The 20,000-nt window shown below is 38.3% G+C and overlaps 1 protein-coding gene and 1 long non-coding RNA gene across 21 annotated transcripts in view; both read right to left on the reverse strand.

Annotated features, from left to right (window-relative positions):
* The window catches only part of LOC118369201 (retinal guanylyl cyclase 2-like), a 42,104-nt gene that overhangs the window by 17,794 nt on the left and 4,310 nt on the right, over positions 1–20,000 (reverse strand). For all 20 annotated transcript variants that reach the window (XM_052497688.1, XM_052497686.1, XM_052497680.1 and 17 more), the window contains exons 7-16: positions 18,388–18,505; positions 17,010–17,197; positions 16,629–16,742; positions 16,140–16,271; positions 14,936–15,039; positions 10,614–10,732; positions 5,995–6,079; positions 5,750–5,846; positions 5,352–5,483; positions 5,035–5,115 (exon numbers count right to left, since the gene is read on the reverse strand). In XM_052497688.1, the coding sequence (XP_052353648.1) occupies positions 5,035–5,115; positions 5,352–5,483; positions 5,750–5,846; positions 5,995–6,079; positions 10,614–10,732; positions 14,936–15,039; positions 16,140–16,271; positions 16,629–16,742; positions 17,010–17,197; positions 18,388–18,505 (1,170 nt within the window). The remainder of the gene's footprint in view (positions 1–5,034; positions 5,116–5,351; positions 5,484–5,749; positions 5,847–5,994; positions 6,080–10,613; positions 10,733–14,935; positions 15,040–16,139; positions 16,272–16,628; positions 16,743–17,009; positions 17,198–18,387; positions 18,506–20,000) is intronic.
* LOC127916193 (uncharacterized) lies at positions 7,377–8,779 on the reverse strand. The gene is made up of 4 exons (XR_008093806.1): positions 8,532–8,779; positions 8,168–8,363; positions 7,768–7,887; positions 7,377–7,489 (listed from the first exon to the last, which is right to left on the reverse strand). It is a non-coding gene; the product is annotated as an uncharacterized LOC127916193 (long non-coding RNA).

A 20,000-nucleotide genomic window follows, 5' to 3' on the forward strand; every position in this document is an offset into this window, starting at 1 on the left:
TAAAGGAAACTATACCCAAGGATATTAATTAACATGAATAAATATATATTTCTAAAGGAAACTATACCCAAGATATTAATTAACATGAATAAATATATATATTAATTGAAACATGAATAAATATATATTTCTAAAGGAAACTATACCCAAGGATATTAATTAACATGAATAAATATATATTTCTAAAGGAAACTATACCCAAGGATATTAATTAACATGAATAAATATATATTTCTAAAGGAAACTATACCAAGGATATTAATTAACATGAATAAATATATATTTCTAAAGGAAACTATACCCAAGGATATTAATTAACATGAATAAATATATATTTCTAAAGGAAACTATACCCAAGGATATTAATTAACATGAATAAATATATATTTCTAAAGGAAACTATAAAGGATATTAATTAACATGAATAAATATATATTTCTAAAGGAAACTATACCCAAGGATATTAATTAACATGAATAAATATATATTTCTAAAGGAAACTATACCCAAGGATATTAATTAACATGAATAAATATATATTTCTAAAGGAAACTATACCCAAGGATATTAATTAACATGAATAAATATATATTTCTAAAGGAAACTATACCCAAGGATATTAATTAACATGAATAAATATATATTTCTAAAGGAAACTATACCCAAGGATATTAATTAACATGAATAAATATATATTTCTAAAGGAAACTATACCCAAGGATATTAATTAACATGAATAAATATATATTTCTAAAGGAAACTATACCCAAGGATATTAATTAACATGAATAAATATATATTTCTAAAGGAAACTATACCCAAGGATATTAATTAACATGAATAAATATATATTTCTAAAGGAAACTATACCCAAGGATATTAATTAACATGAATAAATATATATTTCTAAAGGAAACTATACCCAAGGATATTAATTAACATGAATAAATATATATTTCTAAAGGAAACTATACCCAAGGATATTAATTAACATGAATAAATATATATTTCTAAAGGAAACTATACCCAAGGATATTAATTAACATGAATAAATATATATTTCTAAAGGAAACTATACCCAAGGATATTAATTAACATGAATAAATATATATTTCTAAAGGAAACTATACCCAAGGATATTAATTAACATGAATAAATATATATTTCTAAAGGAAATAATATTAATATAACATCTAAAGGAAACTATACCCAAGGATATTAATTAACATGAATAAATATATATTTCTAAAGGAAACTATACCCAAGGATATTAATTAACATGAATAAATATATATTTCTAAAGGAAACTATACCCAAGGATATTAATTAACATGAATAAATATATATTTCTAAAGGAAACTATACCCAAGGATATTAATTAACATGAATAAATATATATTTCTAAAGGAAACTATACCCAAGGATATTAATTAACATGAATAAATATATATTTCTAAAGGAAACTATACCCAAGGATATTAATTAACATGAATAAATATATATTTCTAAAGGAAACTATACCCAAGGATATTAATTAACATGAATAAATATATATTTCTAAAGGAAACTATACCCAAGGATATTAATTAACATGAATAAATATATATTTCTAAAGGAAACTATACCCAAGGATATTAATTAACATGAATAAATATATATTTCTAAAGGAAACTATACCCAAGGATATTAATTAACATGAATAAATATATATTTCTAAAGGAAACTATACCCAAGGATATTAATTAACATGAATAAATATATATTTCTAAAGGAAACTATACCCAAGGATATTAATTAACATGAATAAATATATATTTCTAAAGGAAACTATACCCAAGGATATTAATTAACATGAATAAATATATATTTCTAAAGGAAACTATACCCAAGGATATTAATTAACATGAATAAATATATATTTCTAAAGGAAACTATACCCAAGGATATTAATTAACATGAATAAATATATATTTCTAAAGGAAACTATACCCAAGGATATTAATTAACATGAATAAATATATATTTCTAAAGGAAACTATACCCAAGGATATTAATTAACATGAATAAATATATATTTCTAAAGGAAACTATACCCAAGGATATTAATTAACATGAATAAATATATATTTCTAAAGGAAACTATACCCAAGGATATTAATTAACATGAATAAATATATATTTCTAAAGGAAACTATACCCAAGGATATTAATTAACATGAATAAATATATATTTCTAAAGGAAACTATACCCAAGGATATTAATTAACATGAATAAATATATATTTCTAAAGGAAACTATACCCAAGGATATTAATTAACATGAATAAATATATATTTCTAAAGGAAACTATACCCAAGGATATTAATTAACATGAATAAATATATATTTCTAAAGGAAACTATACCCAAGGATATTAATTAACATGAATAAATATATATTTCTAAAGGAAACTATACCCAAGGATATTAATTAACATGATAAAGGAAATTATATTAACATGAATAAATATATATTTCTAAAGGAAACTATACCCAAGGATATTAATTAACATGAATAAATATATATTTCTAAAGGAAACTATACCCAAGGATATGAATTAACATGAATAAATATATATTTCTAAAGGAAACTATACCCAAGGATATTAATTAACATGAATAAATATATATTTCTAAAGGAAACTATACCCAAGGATATTAATTAACATGAATAAATATATATTTCTAAAGGAAACTATACCCAAGGATATGAATTAACATGAATAAATATATATTTCTAAAGGAAACTATACCCAAGGATATGAATTAACATGAATAAATATATATTTCTAAAGGAAACTATACCCAAGGATATTAATTAACATGAATAAATATATATTTCTAAAGGAAACTATACCCAAGGATATTAATTAACATGAATAAATATATATTTCTAAAGGAAACTATACCCAAGGATATGAATTAACATGAATAAATATATATTTCTAAAGGAAACTATACCCAAGGATATTAATTAACATGAATAAATATATATTTCTAAAGGAAACTATACCCAAGGATATTAATTAACATGAATAAATATATATTTCTAAAGGAAACTATACCCAAGGATATTAATTAACATGAATAAATATATATTTCTAAAGGAAACTATACCCAAGGATATTAATTAACATGAATAAATATATATTTCTAAAGGAAACTATACCCAAGGATATTAATTAACATGAATAAATATATATTTCTAAAGGAAACTATACCCAAGGATATTAATTAACATGAATAAATATATATTTCTAAAGGAAACTATACCCAAGGATATTAATTAACATGAATAAATATATATTTCTAAAGGAAACTATACCCAAGGATATTAATTAACATGAATAAATATATATTTCTAAAGGAAACTAAAGGAAATACCCAAGGATATTAATTAACATGAATAAATATATATTTCTAAAGGAAACTATACCCAAGGATATTAATTAACATGAATAAATATATATTTCTAAAGGAAACTATACCCAAGGATATTAATTAACATGAATAAATATATATTTCTAAAGGAAACTATACCCAAGGATATTAATTAACATGAATAAATATATATTTCTAAAGGAAACTATACCCAAGGATATGAAATAACATGAATAAATATATATTTCTAAAGGAAACTATACCCAAGGATATTAATTAACATGAATAAATATATATTTCTAAAGGAAACTATACCCAAGGATATTAATTAACATGAATAAATATATATTTCTAAAGGAAACTATACCCAAGGATATTAATTAACATGAATAAATATATATTTCTAAAGGAAACTATACCCAAGGATATTAATTAACATGAATAAATATATATTTCTAAAGGAAACTATACCCAAGGATATTAATTAACATGAATAAATATATATTTCTAAAGGAAACTCAACCCAAGGATATTAATTAACATGAATAAATATATATTTCTAAAGGAAACTATACCCAAGGATATTAATTAACATGAATAAATATATATTTCTAAAGGAAACTATACCCAAGGATATTAATTAACATGAATAAATATATATTTCTAAAGGAAACTATACCCAAGGATATTAATTAACATGAATAAATATATATTTCTAAAGGAAACTATACCCAAGGATATTAATTAACATGAATAAATATATATGTCTAAAGGAAACTATACCCAAGGATATTAATTAACATGAATAAATATATATTTCTAAAGGAAACTATACCCAAGGATATTAATTAACATGAATAAATATATATTTCTAAAGGAAACTATACCCAAGGATATTAATTAACATGAATAAATATATATTTCTAAAGGAAACTATACCCAAGGATATTAATTAACATGAATAAATATATATGTCTAAAGGAAACTATACCCAAGGATATGAAATAACATGAATAAATATATATTTCTAAAGGAAACTATACCCAAGGATATTAATTAACATGAATAAATATATATTTCTAAAGGAAACTATACCCAAGGATATGAAATAACATGAATAAATATATATTTCTAAAGGAAACTCAACCCAAGGATATGAAATAACATGAATAAATATATATTTCTAAAGGAAACTATACCCAAGGATATGAATTAACATGAATAAATATATATTTCTAAAGGAAACTATACCCAAGGATATGAAATAACATGAATAAATATATATTTCTAAAGGAAACTATACCCAAGGATATGAATTAACATGAATAAATATATATTTCTAAAGGAAACTATACCCAAGGATATGAAATAACATTAATAAATATATATTTCTAAAGGAAACTATACCCAAGGATATGAATTAACATTAATAAATATATATTTCTAAAGGAAACTATACCCAAGGATATGAATTAACATGAATAAATATATATTTCTAAAGGAAACTATACCCAATGATATGAATTAACATGAATAAATATATATTTCTAAAGGAAACTATACCCAAGGATATGAATTAACATGAATAAATATATATTTCTAAAGGAAACCCACCAATTCAAAAACATCACTGGTTTTGGGGTTGATATTCCTGAACGTTCCATGAGGTAGTCTCTTCAGCCACGCCCAGTCTCCCTGGAGAAAAATAACAACAGCATTTTATTTATCTATGGTATCAAATATTAAAATATAATTTTACAAGTATGTGTCAGTTTGTTTGTAGTTGGCTCCAAATCTATCTTACTGAACCAATATTAAGATATTGGGCCACAATAGTCAAGAATTTCCACCCTCAGATGTTCATCACAAACATGTATTCAATTAACGCAGTTTGTCATAACAAATGACTCAAACATTCTACTCTGTCTCACCTCATAGAGGACGACGTTGGAGTTCTCGTAGGTAGCAGGGGATTGCTCAGAGAAGGGGGACGTGAGGCTGTGCTGTGAATGGCTCGTCAGAGAGACTCCACTGATCTTTCTGTTACTGTCTATACTAAGCTTCTGAAAATGTTTGAGAGGAGACATCTTGGTTTAAGTTTCACTGCAACATTTATTTATTTATTAGAACTTTATTTAACTAGGCAAGTCAGTAAAGAACATGGACCCCTGTTCCGGTCTGTCGCTTTGTACATTCAATAATTGTTTTTTTAATGAAAAAATATAGAAAAGGCTCAAAGGAAAAAGCAACAAAAAAAGTTTCTTAAAAGTTGAAGAGGTAAATTGTCTATTTGAATATTTAACTCCTGCATTAGTCTATAACTGCTGACCTTGTTGCTAAGCGACGGGTTGATGAAGGTGACATCGTCAAGGGTGAGCAGGATCTTGTTGGGACCCCGGAACAACCGGATGTGGTTGATGCGTCGCCTAGACAACAAGAGACAGAGACATAAACAAAGAGAAATGCTGGATGGTTGACCTCATTAAGACCATAACCAATAGGATAACCAACATTCACTCTAGGGGTGGCCCTTAAAAGGGCCAATGGCAACAAGATCATGTTGTAGAGCTTTACTTGATGCAGTAGGTTAGAATAAACAAGACGAAACCCATCTGGACGAATCCCAGGAAGATCCTAACAGCAGAGAACGGATCCACACCTGGGGAAAACATTTCAGCAATTTTTCACACATTTTTCACAAGTATCTTCAAAACTCTTTAAGTACAAAACTCTAAACTGATAACACTTGTAATACCCTGTATCTTCTGTTCAGAACCTTTGATTGTGCATTCATTGGACTTTTACACATCTTTCACCCCTGAGTCGCAAAATATACTTTTTCCGTGAAATACCATGAGAACATTTAGTTTAGTCACCAATACATCAGATGACTAAATGCTCACCATTTAGTCATTTTGTCATTTTAACTAACGTTAAGTCCAATAGCAAAACACACGAGATACACATTTTAAAAACTGTTATTTTTGAAGTGCTGAACACACAAATATTAAATGGTAAATGTCATTTTTCATACAGAATTTTAATATAACTTGACATGCACAATTTTAGTTTCATTATCCTTATACAATACATACAGTACTACAGTACATACAGTACAACAGTACATACAATACTACAGTACATACAATACTACAGTACATACAGTACATACAGTACTACAGTACATACAGTACTGTGGTCAAATAATCAGATATAGTGGTATTGTAAACCAGTCGGCTACGGTAAAAACGTACCACGGTGTTAAATGCCATTTCTTGCAGACCATTACAGAGTACGAAGGGAAGCACAGCCGAGAGCTGCCCAGCGACACGAGCCTAACTACTTCTATGCTTCGAGGCAAATAACACTGCATGAGAGCACCAGCTGTTCCCGGAAGACTGTGTGATCACGCTCTCCGCAGCCGATGTGAGTAAGACCTTTAAACAGGTCAACATTCCGCAGGGCCAGACAGATAACCAGGACGTGTACTGCGAGCATGCGCTGACCAACTGGCAAGTGTCTTCACTGACATTTTTAACCTCTCCCTGTCCAAGTCTGTAATACCAACATGTTTCAAGCAGACCACCATAGTCCCTGTGCCCAAGAAACACTAAGGTAACCTGCCTAAATGACTATCGACCCGAAGCACTCACATCTGTAGCCATGAAGTGCTTTGAAAGGCTGGTCATGGCTCACATCAACACCATTATCCCAGAAACCCTAGACAGACTCCAATTTGCATACCGCCCAAACAGATCCACAGATGATGCCATCTCTATTGCACTCCACACTGCCCTTTCCCTCCAGGACAAAAGGAACACCTATGTGAGAATGCTATTCATTGACTACAGCTCAGCATTCAACATCAACACCATAGTGCCCTCAAAGATCATCAATAAGCTAAGAACCCTGGGACTAAATACCTCCCTCTGCAACTGGTCATGGACCCCCCTGTATATAGTCTCCACATTGACTCTGTACCGGTACCCCCTGCATATAGCCTCCACATTGACTCTGTACCGGTACCCCCCTGTATATAGCCTCCACATTGACTCTGTACCGGTACCCCCTGTACCTGTATATAGCCTCCACCTTGACTCTGTACCGGTACACCCTGTATATAGTCTCCACATTGACTCTGTACCGGTACCCCCTGTATATAGTCTCCACATTGACTCTGTACCGGTACCCCCTGTATATAGCCTCCACATTAACTCTGTACCGGTACACCCTGTATATAGTCTCCACATTGACTCTGTACCGGTACCCCCTGTATATAGTCTCCACATTGACTCTGTACCGGTACCCCCTGTATATAGCCTCCACATTAACTCTGTACCGGTACACCCTGTATATAGTCTCCACATTGACTCTGTACCGGTACCCCCTGTATATAGTCTCCACATTGACTCTGTACCGGTACCCCCCTGTATATAGTCTCCACATTGACTCTGTACCGGTACCCCCCTGTATATAGTCTCCACATTAACTCTGTACCGGTACCCCCCTGTATATAGTCTCCACATTAACTCTGTACCGGTACCCCCTGTATATAGTCTCCACATTGACTCTATACCGGCACCCCCTGTATATAGTCTCCACATTGACTCTGTACCGGTACCCCCTGTATATAGTCTCCACATTGACTCTGTACCGGTACCCCCTGTATATAGTCTCCACATTGACTCTGTACCGGTACCCCCTGTATATAGTCTCCACATTGATTCTGTACCGGTACCCCCTGTACCTGTATATAGTCTCCACATTGACTCTGTACCGGTACCCCCCTGTATATAGTCTCCACATTGACTCTGTACCGGTACCCCCTGTATATAGTCTCCACATTGACTCTATACCGGCACCCCCTGTATATAGTCTCCACATTGACTCTGTACCGGTACCCCCTGTATATAGTCTCCACATTGACTCTGTACCGGTACCCCCTGTATATAGTCTCCACATTGACTCTGTACCGGTACCCCCTGTATATAGTCTCCACATTGATTCTGTACCGGTACCCCCTGTACCTGTATATAGTCTCCACATTGACTCTGTACCGGTACCCCCTGTATATAGTCTCCACATTGACTCTGTACCGGTACCCCCTGTACCTGTATATAGTCTCCACATTGACTCTGTACCGGTACCCCCTGTATATAGTCTCCACATTAACTCTGTACCGGTACCCCCTGTATATAGTCTCCACATTAACTCTGTACCGGTACCCCCTGTATATAGTCTCCACATTGACTCTGTACCGGTACCCCCTGTATATAGCCTCCACATTGACTCTGTACCGGTACCCCCTGTATATAGCCTCCACATTGACTCTGTACCGGTACCCCCTGTATATAGTCTCCACATTAACTCTGTACCGGTACCCCCTGTATATAGTCTCCACATTAACTCTGTACCGGTACCCCCTGTATATAGCCTCCACATTGACTCTGTACCGGTACCCCCTGTACCTGTATATAGTCTCCACATTGACTCTGTACCGGTACCCCCTGTATATAGTCTCCACATTGACTCTGTACCGGTACCCCCTGTATATAGTCTCCACATTGACTCTCTACCGGTACCCCCTGTATATAGTCTCCACATTGACTCTGTACCGGTACCCCCTGTATATAGTCTCCACATTGACTCTGTACCGGTACCCCCTGTATATAGTCTCCACATTGACTCTGTACCGGTACCCCCTGTATATAGTCTCCACATTGACTCTGTACCGGTACCCCCTGTATATAGTCTCCACATTGACTCTGTACCGGTACCCCCCTGTATATAGTCTCCACATTGACTCTGTACCGGTACCCCCCTGTATATAGCCTCACTATTGTTATTTTACTGCTGCTCTTTAATTACTTGTTACTTTTCATTTCTTATTCATATCCGTGTTTGATTTTACTGCATTGTTGGTCAGGGGCTCGTAAGTAAACATCTCACTGTATTCGGGGCATGTGACTAATAAACATTGGATTTGATTTAATTACATTATTTTGGTTCAGTATCAGATTTGAGCAGTTTGATTAACTGCTAGTTAATTATACTGTTAACAAATGACAAGAAAATCATATCAAAAGTGAAGTGAATATCGCATTTTGAAAAGCAGATACTGAGATTGAATATGCATCCGAATTAAAAGAGTGATTTGGTTGTACTTAGTCATTTGAAAATGTGCTTAGTGTTTTGAAAAAATCAGCCATTTTGTCCTGCCCTGACCATAGAGAGCCCTTGGTTCTCTATGGTGTTGTAGGTCAGGGCGTGACTAGGGGGTGTTCTAATATTTTCATCTCTATGTTGGTGCTCTTGGTATGGTTTCCAATTAGAGGCAGCTGATGTTGGTTGTCTCTAATTGGGGATCACACTTAAGGTGTCCCTGTTCCCACCTGCATTGTGGGATATTGTGTTTTTTGCACCACGTAGTCACAGGTCGTTGGGTTGGTTTTTTTGTTTGATTTTTTTTTTTTTTTGCATTTTCCAATTAAGGACATTCAAAACAGAAGTGAAAAGATATTAGACAACGATAGGACAAAGTGACAGTAACAGACGAGCCTAACAAAAAAATATTTATAATTATATAAACAAACATACAATAAGAAAAAAATAATAACGAGACATTGGATCACCTGCCGTTGGCTACATATTATACATTATGTGTGAAACACTGTGTGAGGATTATATATAGATTCAATCAATGAGATGTGCAGGGAGATTCTCCATATAGTCAATAAAAGGTTGCCAAATTCTGTAAAATGTCTTTAAATTATTCCTCAAGCAGTAAGTGATTTTCTCCAAAGGGATACAACTATTAACTTCCGAAAGCCACATTGCAACTGGCAGGGAGGAATCCAATTTCCATTTCAAGGCAATACATTTCTTGGCAATCGCTAGCAATATTTCTGTTAGCTTTATAGTATGGCTTTGCCTAAGTTCGTTGCGTGTTTATTGTTTTATTGAGAAGTTTCACTTTAAATAAATATCTGGAACTCAAATCACGCTGCGCCTTGGTCCGTCCATTTTGATGATATATTTTGTGAAAATGTACCACAAACAAAGTGATTGAAAGAAAACGGTGTGACTTTATGTTACTAATACCATGCTTTATGTTAACTATACATCAAGGAATATTTGCATGTGTCTGTGTGTTGTTGTGTATATCTGCGCGTGTGTGTCAGCTGTGTGTGTACCTCCAGTGCAGACGATGCCTTTGATGAACCAACAGTTGGAGTCAGTCTTGGGGGAGATACCGTGTGGGAAGTGGATATCTCTACCCAGGAACCTCACCATGTTAGCAGCCATCTCTATCCTGTATGGGAAGGGGTTATGGTTAAAGTCTCACTCCTGTCTCCTTTTCACCTCATTTAACACCATGTCAGCAGCCATCTCTATCCTGTATGGGAAGGGGTTATGGTTAAAGTCTCAGTCCTGTCTCCTTTTCACCTCATTTAACACCATGTCAGCAGCCATCTCTATCCTGTATGGGAAGGGGTTATGGTTAAAGTCTCAGTCCTGTCTCCTTTTCACCTCATTTAACACCATGTCAGCAGCCATCTCTATCCTGTATGGGAAGGGGTTATGGTTAAAGTCTCAGTCCTGTCTCCTTTTCACCTCATTTAACACCATGTCAGCAGCCATCTCTATCCTGTATGGGAAGGGGTTATGGTTAAAGTCTCAGTCCTGTCTCCTTTTCACCTCATTTAACACCATGTCAGCAGCCATCTCTATCCTGTATGGGAAGGGGTTATGGTTAAAGTCTCAGTCCTGTCTCCTTTTCACCTCATTTAACACCATGTCAGCAGCCATCTCTATCCTGTATGGGAAGGGGTTATGGTTAAAGTCTCAGTCCTGTCTCCTTTTCACCTCATTTAACACCATGTCAGTAGCCATCTCTATCCTGTATGGGAAGGGGTTATGGTTAAAGTCTCAGTCCTGTCTCCTTTTCACCTCATTTAACACCATGTCAGCAGCCATCTCTATCCTGTATGGGAAGGGGTTATGGTTAAAGTCTCAGTCCTGTCTCCTTTTCACCTCATTTAACACCATGTCAGCAGCCATCTCTATCCTGTATGGGAAGGGGTTATGGTTAAAGTCTCAGTCCTGTCTCCTTTTCACCTCATTTAACACCATGTCAGCAGCCATCTCTATCCTGTATGGGAAGGGGTTATGGTTAAAGTCTCAGTCCTGTCTCCTTTTCACCTCATTTAACACCATATCAGCAGCCATCTCTATCCTGTATGGGAAGGGGTTATGGTTAAAGTCTCAGTCCTGTCTCCTTTTCACCTCATTTAACACCATGTCAGCAGCCATCTCTATCCTGTATGGGAAGGGGTTATGGTTAAAGTCTCAGTCCTGTCTCCTTTTCACCTCATTTAACACCATGTCAGCAGCCATCTCTATCCTGTATGGGAAGGGGTTATGGTTAAAGTCTCAGTCCTGTCTCCTTTTCACCTCATTTAACACCATGTCAGCAGCCATCTCTATCCTGTATGGGAAGGGGTTATGGTTAAAGTCTCAGTCCTGTCTCCTTTTCACCTCATTTAACACCATGTCAGCAGCCATCTCTATCCTGTATGGGAAGGGGTTATGGTTAAAGTCTCAGTCCTGTCTCCTTTTCACCTCATTTAACACCATGTCAGCAGCCATCTCTATCCTGTATGGGAAGGGGTTATGGTTAAAGTCTCAGTCCTGTCTCCTTTTCACCTCATTTAACACCATGTCAGCAGCCATCTCTATCCTGTATGGGAAGGGGTTATGGTTAAAGTCTCAGTCCTGTCTCCTTTTCACCTCATTTAACACCATGTCAGCAGCCATCTCTATCCTGTATGGGAAGGGGTTATGGTTAAAGTCTCAGTCCTGTCTCCTTTTCACCTCATTTAACACCATGTCAGCAGCCATCTCTATCCTGTATGGGAAGGGGTTATGGTTAAAGTCTCAGTCCTGTCTCCTTTTCACCTCATTTAACACCATGTCAGCAGCCATCTCTATCCTGTATGGGAAGGGGTTATGGTTAAAGTCTCAGTCCTGTCTCCTTTTCACCTCATTTAACACCATGTCAGCAGCCATCTCTATCCTGTATGGGAAGGGGTTATGGTTAAAGTCTCAGTCCTGTCTCCTTTTCACCTCATTTAACACCATGTCAGCAGCCATCTCTATCCTGTATGGGAAGGGGTTATGGTTAAAGTCTCAGTCCTGTCTCCTTTTCACCTCATTTAACACCATGTCAGCAGCCATCTCTATCCTGTATGGGAAGGGGTTATGGTTAAAGTCTCAGTCCTGTCTCCTTTTCACCTCATTTAACACCATGTCAGCAGCCATCTCTATCCTGTATGGGAAGGGTTTATGGTTAAAGTCTCACTCCTGTCTCCTTTTCACCTCATTTAACACCATGTCAGCAGCCATCTCTATCCTGTATGGGAAGGGTTTATGGTTAAAGTCTCAGTCCTGTCTCCTTTTCACCTCATTTAACACCCGATTTACTTAACAACAGGCACATCTCAATAGGTGGTCCGGGTCAGTCATGACATCACAAGTGGAGGGGTGAGTCTTTCCTCCTTCGTCCTCTAATGCTCCTCTATTGATCCTCAAGCAAAGGGAGAAGGCCGATGACCTCAGATCAACTCTGTGACTCCGCCTCCACCGTGAAGTATGCAGTTCTTTCAACAACAACAAAAAACTATTCTGCTCACAACATATTTTTTTTAAGTGTGTGTACTTTACTGCATTTTATACGTGGGATTTTGTATTTTAACACTTGAAAGTTCAAACATGGCTGGAGTGCGTCGTTAACATTAGGAGTACGAGTACTAACCCTAACCTCACCACGTCAGAAATATGTCTATCCTGTAGAACAGGGGTGTCAAATATACATCCCACGGGTGGTTTGAGTTTTTATTTTATTTTTATAATTTAAATTGACAAACTCAATATACTTTAGAATCAGTGGTGTAAAGTACTTAAGTAAAAATACTTTAAAGTACTACTTATGTCGTTTTTTGGGGTATCTGTACTTTACTTTACTATTTATATTTTTGACAATGTTTATTCCACTACATTCCTAAAGAAAATCCTGTACTTTTTACTCCTGCCACCCAAAAATACATTTCTAATGCTTTACAGGACAGGAAAATGGTCCAATTCACACACTTATCAAGAGAACATCCCTGGTCATCCCTACTGCCTCTGATCTGGAGGACTCACTAAACAGAGAACATCCCTGGTCATCCCTACTGCCTCTGATCTGGAGGACTCACTAAACAGAGAACATCCCTGGTCATCCCTACTGCCTCTGATCTGGAGGACTTATTTTATAAACAGAGAACATCCCTGGTCATCCCTACTGCCTCTGATCTGGAGGACTCACTAAACAGAGAACATCCCTGGTCATCCCTACTGCCTCTGATCTGGAGGACTCACTAAACAGAGAACATCCCTGGTCATCCCTACTGCCTCTGATCTGGAGGACTCACTAAACAGAGAACATCCCTGGTCATCCCTACTGCCTCTGATCTGGAGGACTCACTAAACAGAGAACATCCCTGGTCATCCCTACTGCCTCTGATCTGGAGGACTCACTAAACAGAGAACATCCCTGGTCATCCCTACTGCCTCTGATCTGGAGGACTCACTAAACAGAGAACATCCCTGGTCATCCCTACTGCCTCTGATCTGGAGGACTCACTAAACACAAATGATTCGTTTGTAAATTATGTCTGACTGTTAAAGTGTGCCCCTGGCTGTCTGTAAATGAAAAAAAAAACAAGAAATCGTGCTGTCTGGGTTACTCAATATAAGGAATTTAAAATGATTTATACTTTTACATTTGGTATTTAAGTATATTTTAGCGATTACATTTAATTTTGATACTTAAGTATATTTAAAACCAAATACCTACTTTTACTCAAGTAGCATTTACTGGGTGACTTTCACTTTTACTTGAGTCATTTTCTCTAAAGGCATCTTCACTTTTAAATCAAGTATGACAATTGGGTACTTTTTCCACCACTGTTTAAAATGTTTATTTCACCTTTATTTTAACCAAGTATGCTAGTTGAAAACAAGTTTGCATCTGCGATCTGGCCAAGAAAAAGCAAAGCAGTTGGACACAAACAGCAACAACAGAGTCAATAACACAGTAGAAAAAGTCTATATACAGTATGTGCAAATGAGGTAGGATAAGGGAGGTAAGGCAATAACTATATATGTATATATGAATGTGCAAGTAGAGATATTGGGGTGCAAATAAGCAAGATAAATCAATAAATATATACAGTTTTGGGATGAGGTAGTTGGATGGGCTATTTGCAGATGCTAATTTTGACGGAGAGGAAATATATCCTCATTGAAGACAGAACGCAGCACACGGGGCAAAATGAGTTTGATACCACTGCGGTAACCACCAATATCATCAACATACTATGTCACAATATAACCGTTATCCTAACCTCACCATGTCAGCCACATGTCTGTTCTGTACGGATGCAGTAGTGTCAGGGTCACTCTCCCATCCTACCTGTGTGTGGGCCTGAGGTCCCAGGTCTTCCCGTCTGTATCCAGTATTACGTAGTCAGCCAAGCTGGCTCCAGACATGTTAGTGCTCACAGGGTGGCTGTAGCCCTGGAACAGATCACAGAACTGTTTAGACAGGGTTAGGAGAGATGTGTGTCTGTTCTGTGGATGTGTGTGTGTGTGTGTGTGTGTGTGTGTGTGTGTGTGTGTGTGTGTCTTGTGTCTGTGTGTGTGTGTGTGTGTGTGTGTGCTGGCTGTGTGTGTGTGTGTCAAGTGGTGAAGCCCTGAACAGATCCAGAACTGTTTAGACAGGGTTAGAGTGTGTGTGTGTGTGTGTGTGTGTGTGTGTGTGTGTGTGTGTGTGTGTGTGTGTGTGTGTGTGTGTATGTATGTAGAACTGTTTGTGACAGGGTTGTGTGTGTGTGTGTGTGTGTGTGTGTGTGTGTGTGTGTGTGTGTGTGTGTGTGTGTGTGTGTGTGTGTGTGTGTGTGTGTGTGTGTGTGTGTGTGTGTGTGTGTGTGTGTGTGTGTGTGTGTGTGTGTGTGTGTGTGGGTGGCTGAAGCCCTGGCAGAGTTTAGAGTTAAATAATAATACAGTCCTTCAAAACATGGTTAAAACTATCATGTTGACATCATGGGTGGTCAGTCCTTGCATCCACATTTCCATCTATAACTTTGTGGTTGCATTTCTCCAGCATCAAGCCTCAGCTGTTTCCCCTAAAAAGTGGTGGGGGTAACCACTTTTTTGTTGTTTGAATCCCAGATTGCCCCTTTAAATCGTCAGTGTCCATGTATCAAACTAGCCCGGGTGGCCAGTGCCCAAAAGTGAATACAGTATTGATACATATACAGTGTCTTTTATACTGATAACAAGTTCAAACAGGTGCCATTAATACAGGTAAAGAGTGGAGGACAGAGGAGCCTCTTAAAGAAGGAGTTACAGGTCTGTGAGAGCCAGAAATCTTGCTTGTTTGTAGGTGACCAAATACTTATTTCCAACCTTAATTTGCAAATAAATTCATAAAAAATCCCACAATGTGATTTTCTGGATTTGTTTTTCTCATTTTGTCTGTCATAGTTGAAGTGTACCTATGATGAAAATTACAGGCCTCTCTCATATTTTTAAGTGGGAGAACTTGCACAATTGGTGGCTGACTAAATACTTTTTTGCCCCACTGTAAGTCATTGTACATTAAATCATCCATGTACCTGGAAGGCCAGGTTGTGGGTGTGTCGGGCCAGGTTCCCCCCAGAGAGCCACTCCCCTGAAGCCTTGACCCTGTGGACAGCATGGGCCATGAACAGCACGGAGCTGTAGATGGTCCCAAACAGAGGAGACACCTGGAGAGGAGAGATGGGCGGGAAAGTGAGATGGACAGAGCAGAGAGGAAGTTCAAGATGGTGAACAATGCAGAAGTAATGAGGCATAAACCTATTCACATCCATGTTTGGACAAATCTCAGTCCAGACGGTTTCCTCAATCCTTCAAGAATCAAAGGATGATGCTTGGTTGGACTTTGAAAGTATTTTTATTTTTCAACTTATCGCACCACACACACACACACACACACACACACACACACACACACACACACACACACACACACACACACACACACACACACACACACACACACACACACACACACACACACACACACACACACACACACACACACACAAACAGTATGTATTTACCTGTGTTGGCTTGACATTTCCCGCTATCTCTCCCCTGTCTATAGCCTCCTGATAGGCCTGGTAGAAAGTTGTCTTGGGAGAGTCTATAGTGACTGTCAACACGGCATCGTAAGCCTTTAAATTAAATGAATGAATCCATTTTATTTGCCAGATTTAGAACACACATACAGTTTCCTCAGTCATGTGAGTACAACAATACACACATAAAAAAGAGATTGAGGATTAAAGTCAGACTAGTAATCATCGTTATTAGATGGGCAACAGAATAGACAGCTTGGGCAAGAGGGTGTCAATGCGATACAACTCAACTGAAAACACATACACTACGCAACAAATACGCTTTACATATGCTGACACACAACAACTACCAAGACTGATCACCTTGAGTAGCTTGCTGTTGCTCCTCAGGGCAGGGTAGGTGACATTGTGGTAGGGTAGGCTGTAGAGTAACGTGTCGTAGGGTAGAAACACCAGGGATCCCTCGGTCAGTCTCATGTCCTTTGCTGTTTCTAGCAGGAGCTTCTGCGGTCCCCCTCCGATCAGGGCAGAGTGCATACACATGATCACCACTAGGGGGGAGTAACGAGAGAATACAAGGGGAAAGTGGAAAGAAAAAAGAGGAATAATTATTTGTTTTGGGGGGGGGGTGCTTATATTTATCCTGTTACACACAAGTGTGTAATGAAATGCGTCTTGTATATCCCAACTCCCCCTGAGACACCCGCAGGGACTGGGGTCAGGGCCAGGGTCACCATATCCCAACTCCCCCTGAGACACCCGCAGGGACTGGGGTCAGGGCCAGGGTCATCATATCCCAACTCCCCCTGAGACACCCGCAGGGACTGGGGTCAGGGCCAGGGTCACCATATCCCAACTCCCCCTCAGACACCTGCAGGGACTGGGGTCAGGGCCAGGGTCACCATATCCCAACTCCCCCTGAGACACCCGCAGGGACTGGGGTCAGGGCCAGGGTCATCATATCCCAACTCCCCCTGAGACACCCGCAGGGACTGGGGTCAGGGCCAGGGTCATCATATCCCAACTCCCCCTGAGACACCTGCAGGGACTGGGGTCAGGGCCAGGGTCACCATATCCCAACTCCCCCTGAGACACCTGCAGGGACTGGGGTCAGGGCCAGGGTCACCATATCCCAACTCCCCCTGAGACACCCGCAGGGACTGGGGTCAGGGCCAGGGTCACCATATCCCAACTCCCCCTGAGACACCCGCAGGGACTGGGGTCAGGGCCAGGGTCACCATATCCCAACTCCCCCTGAGACACCCGCAGGGACTGGGGTCAGGGCCAGGGTCACCATATCCCAACTCCCCCTGAGACACCCGCAGGGACTGGGGTCAGGGCCAGGGTCACCATATCCCAACTCCCCCTGAGACACCCGCAGGGACTGGGGTCATGATTGTCCAGCACCCCTGGAGCGATTGGGGTCAAGGGGCACAACTACAGATTTTCCCCCATGTCATTCATTGTCTTTCTGGGATTCGAAACCAGCGACCGTTTGGATACTGGCCCAAAGCTCTTACCTCAAGGCTATGTGCCTATAGCTTCCTGGTAATCTAAGAAGTGAACTTGACTTGACTGAATAAGTGAATGTATGAGGTCCACCATATCACAACCGGTCACACTTTTTGAAGTTTTCAAACTGAACATGAAGTTTTTCTCGATAGTGTGAAGTGGCTTTCCTCCCTTCAAAATATTTAGAGTCAAAGTAGCTTTCCTCCTGGTGTATGATATCAGTACTCACATCGTAGGTCCTCCACCTTCTTGAGCTTGGCCAGGGTCTTCCTGACACTACCAGGGTCGTTACCGATGGTAACCACCAGCCTCACCGGCATCCCATGACTCCTCAGAGAGTTGGCCACCTGCAGAAAGGTCAGAGGTCATAGTCACCTTATTGGACAAAGTTACAGTATAAAAACATCGTATTTTATTAGTGCCCAATGCAGTAACATTCTGTTAAAAATAAATCAATAATAATAATGATGACAATAATAATAAAAATAAAACATGATTATTATTATTGGGAAAAGCCTTTTCAGCTGAAGTTAAGGCGACGTTAATGCCGAACTCTAACGATCTGTAAAAGCCTTTTCAGCTGACGTTAAGGCGGCGTTAATGCCGAACTCTAAACGATCTGTTAAAGCCTTTCCGGCTGACGTTAAGGCGGCGTTAATGCCGAACTCTAACGATCTGTAAAAGCCTTTTCAGCTGACGTTAAGGCGGCGTTAATGCCGAACTCTAAACGATCTGTTAAAGCCTTTTCGGCTGACGTTAAGGCGGCGTTAATGCCGAACTCTAAACGATCTGTTAAAGCCTTTTCAGCTGACGTTAAGGCGGCGTTAATGCCGAACTCTAACGATCTGTTAAAGCCTTTTCGGCTGACGTTAAGGCGGCGTTAATGCCGAACTCTAACGATCTGTTAAAGCCTTTCCGGCTGACGTTAAGGCGCCGTTAATGCCGAACTCTAACGATCTGTTAAAGCCTTTTCAGCTGACGTTAAGGCGACGTTAATGCCGAACTCTAAACGATCTGTAAAAGCCTTTTCGGCTGACGTTAAGGCGGCGTTAATGCCGAACTCTAACGATCTGTTAAAGCCTTTTCGGCTGACGTTAAGGCGCCGTTAATGCCGAACTCTAACGATCTGTAAAAGCCTTTTTGGCTGACGTTAAGGCGCCGTTAATGCCGAACTCTAACGATCTGTAAAAGCCTTTTCGGCTGACGTTAAGGCGCCGTTAATGCCGAACTCTAACGATCTGTAAAAGCCTTTTCGGCTGACGTTAAGGCGGCGTTAATGCCGAACTCTAACGATCTGTAAAAGCCTTCGCTCTTCTCTTTTCAAACCCACGATTGGTAATTGACCTGTTTTATATGAGCTTGCTAGCGCTGAGGTGGGCATCCTTAAAAACGTGCGCCAAAGTGCCAATTTCAGTATAGTGGGAATGGTTGGTCTAATGGTTATGGATTTTGACAACGAATGCGCAGCCTATCCAGCCGTGACGCACTGTGCCCACATGCAATTGGAACAATAAACATAAACCTTGTATTTAGAAACATAAAAAACAAATGTTTTATCCCATTTCATTTCATTTAATTAAAAAACAAGCATCGTCTTCCCTCCTCTCAATGAAGGATTCTATTTTTGTCCTGACTAGTGCATTGGCCAAGTCGTCAAGACTATGGATAAAGGGTTTGGCTCAAGACTATGGATAAAGGGTTTGGCTCAAGACTATGGATAAAGGGTTTGGCTCAAGACTATGGATAAAGGGTTTGGCTCAAGACTATGGATAAAGGGTTTGGCTCAAGACTATGGATAAAGGGTTTGGCTCAAGACTATGGATAAAGGGTTTGGCTCAAGAC

This window comes from Oncorhynchus keta, chromosome 35 (assembly GCF_023373465.1).
Source record: "Oncorhynchus keta strain PuntledgeMale-10-30-2019 chromosome 35, Oket_V2, whole genome shotgun sequence".
NCBI lineage: Eukaryota > Metazoa > Chordata > Actinopteri > Salmoniformes > Salmonidae > Oncorhynchus > Oncorhynchus keta.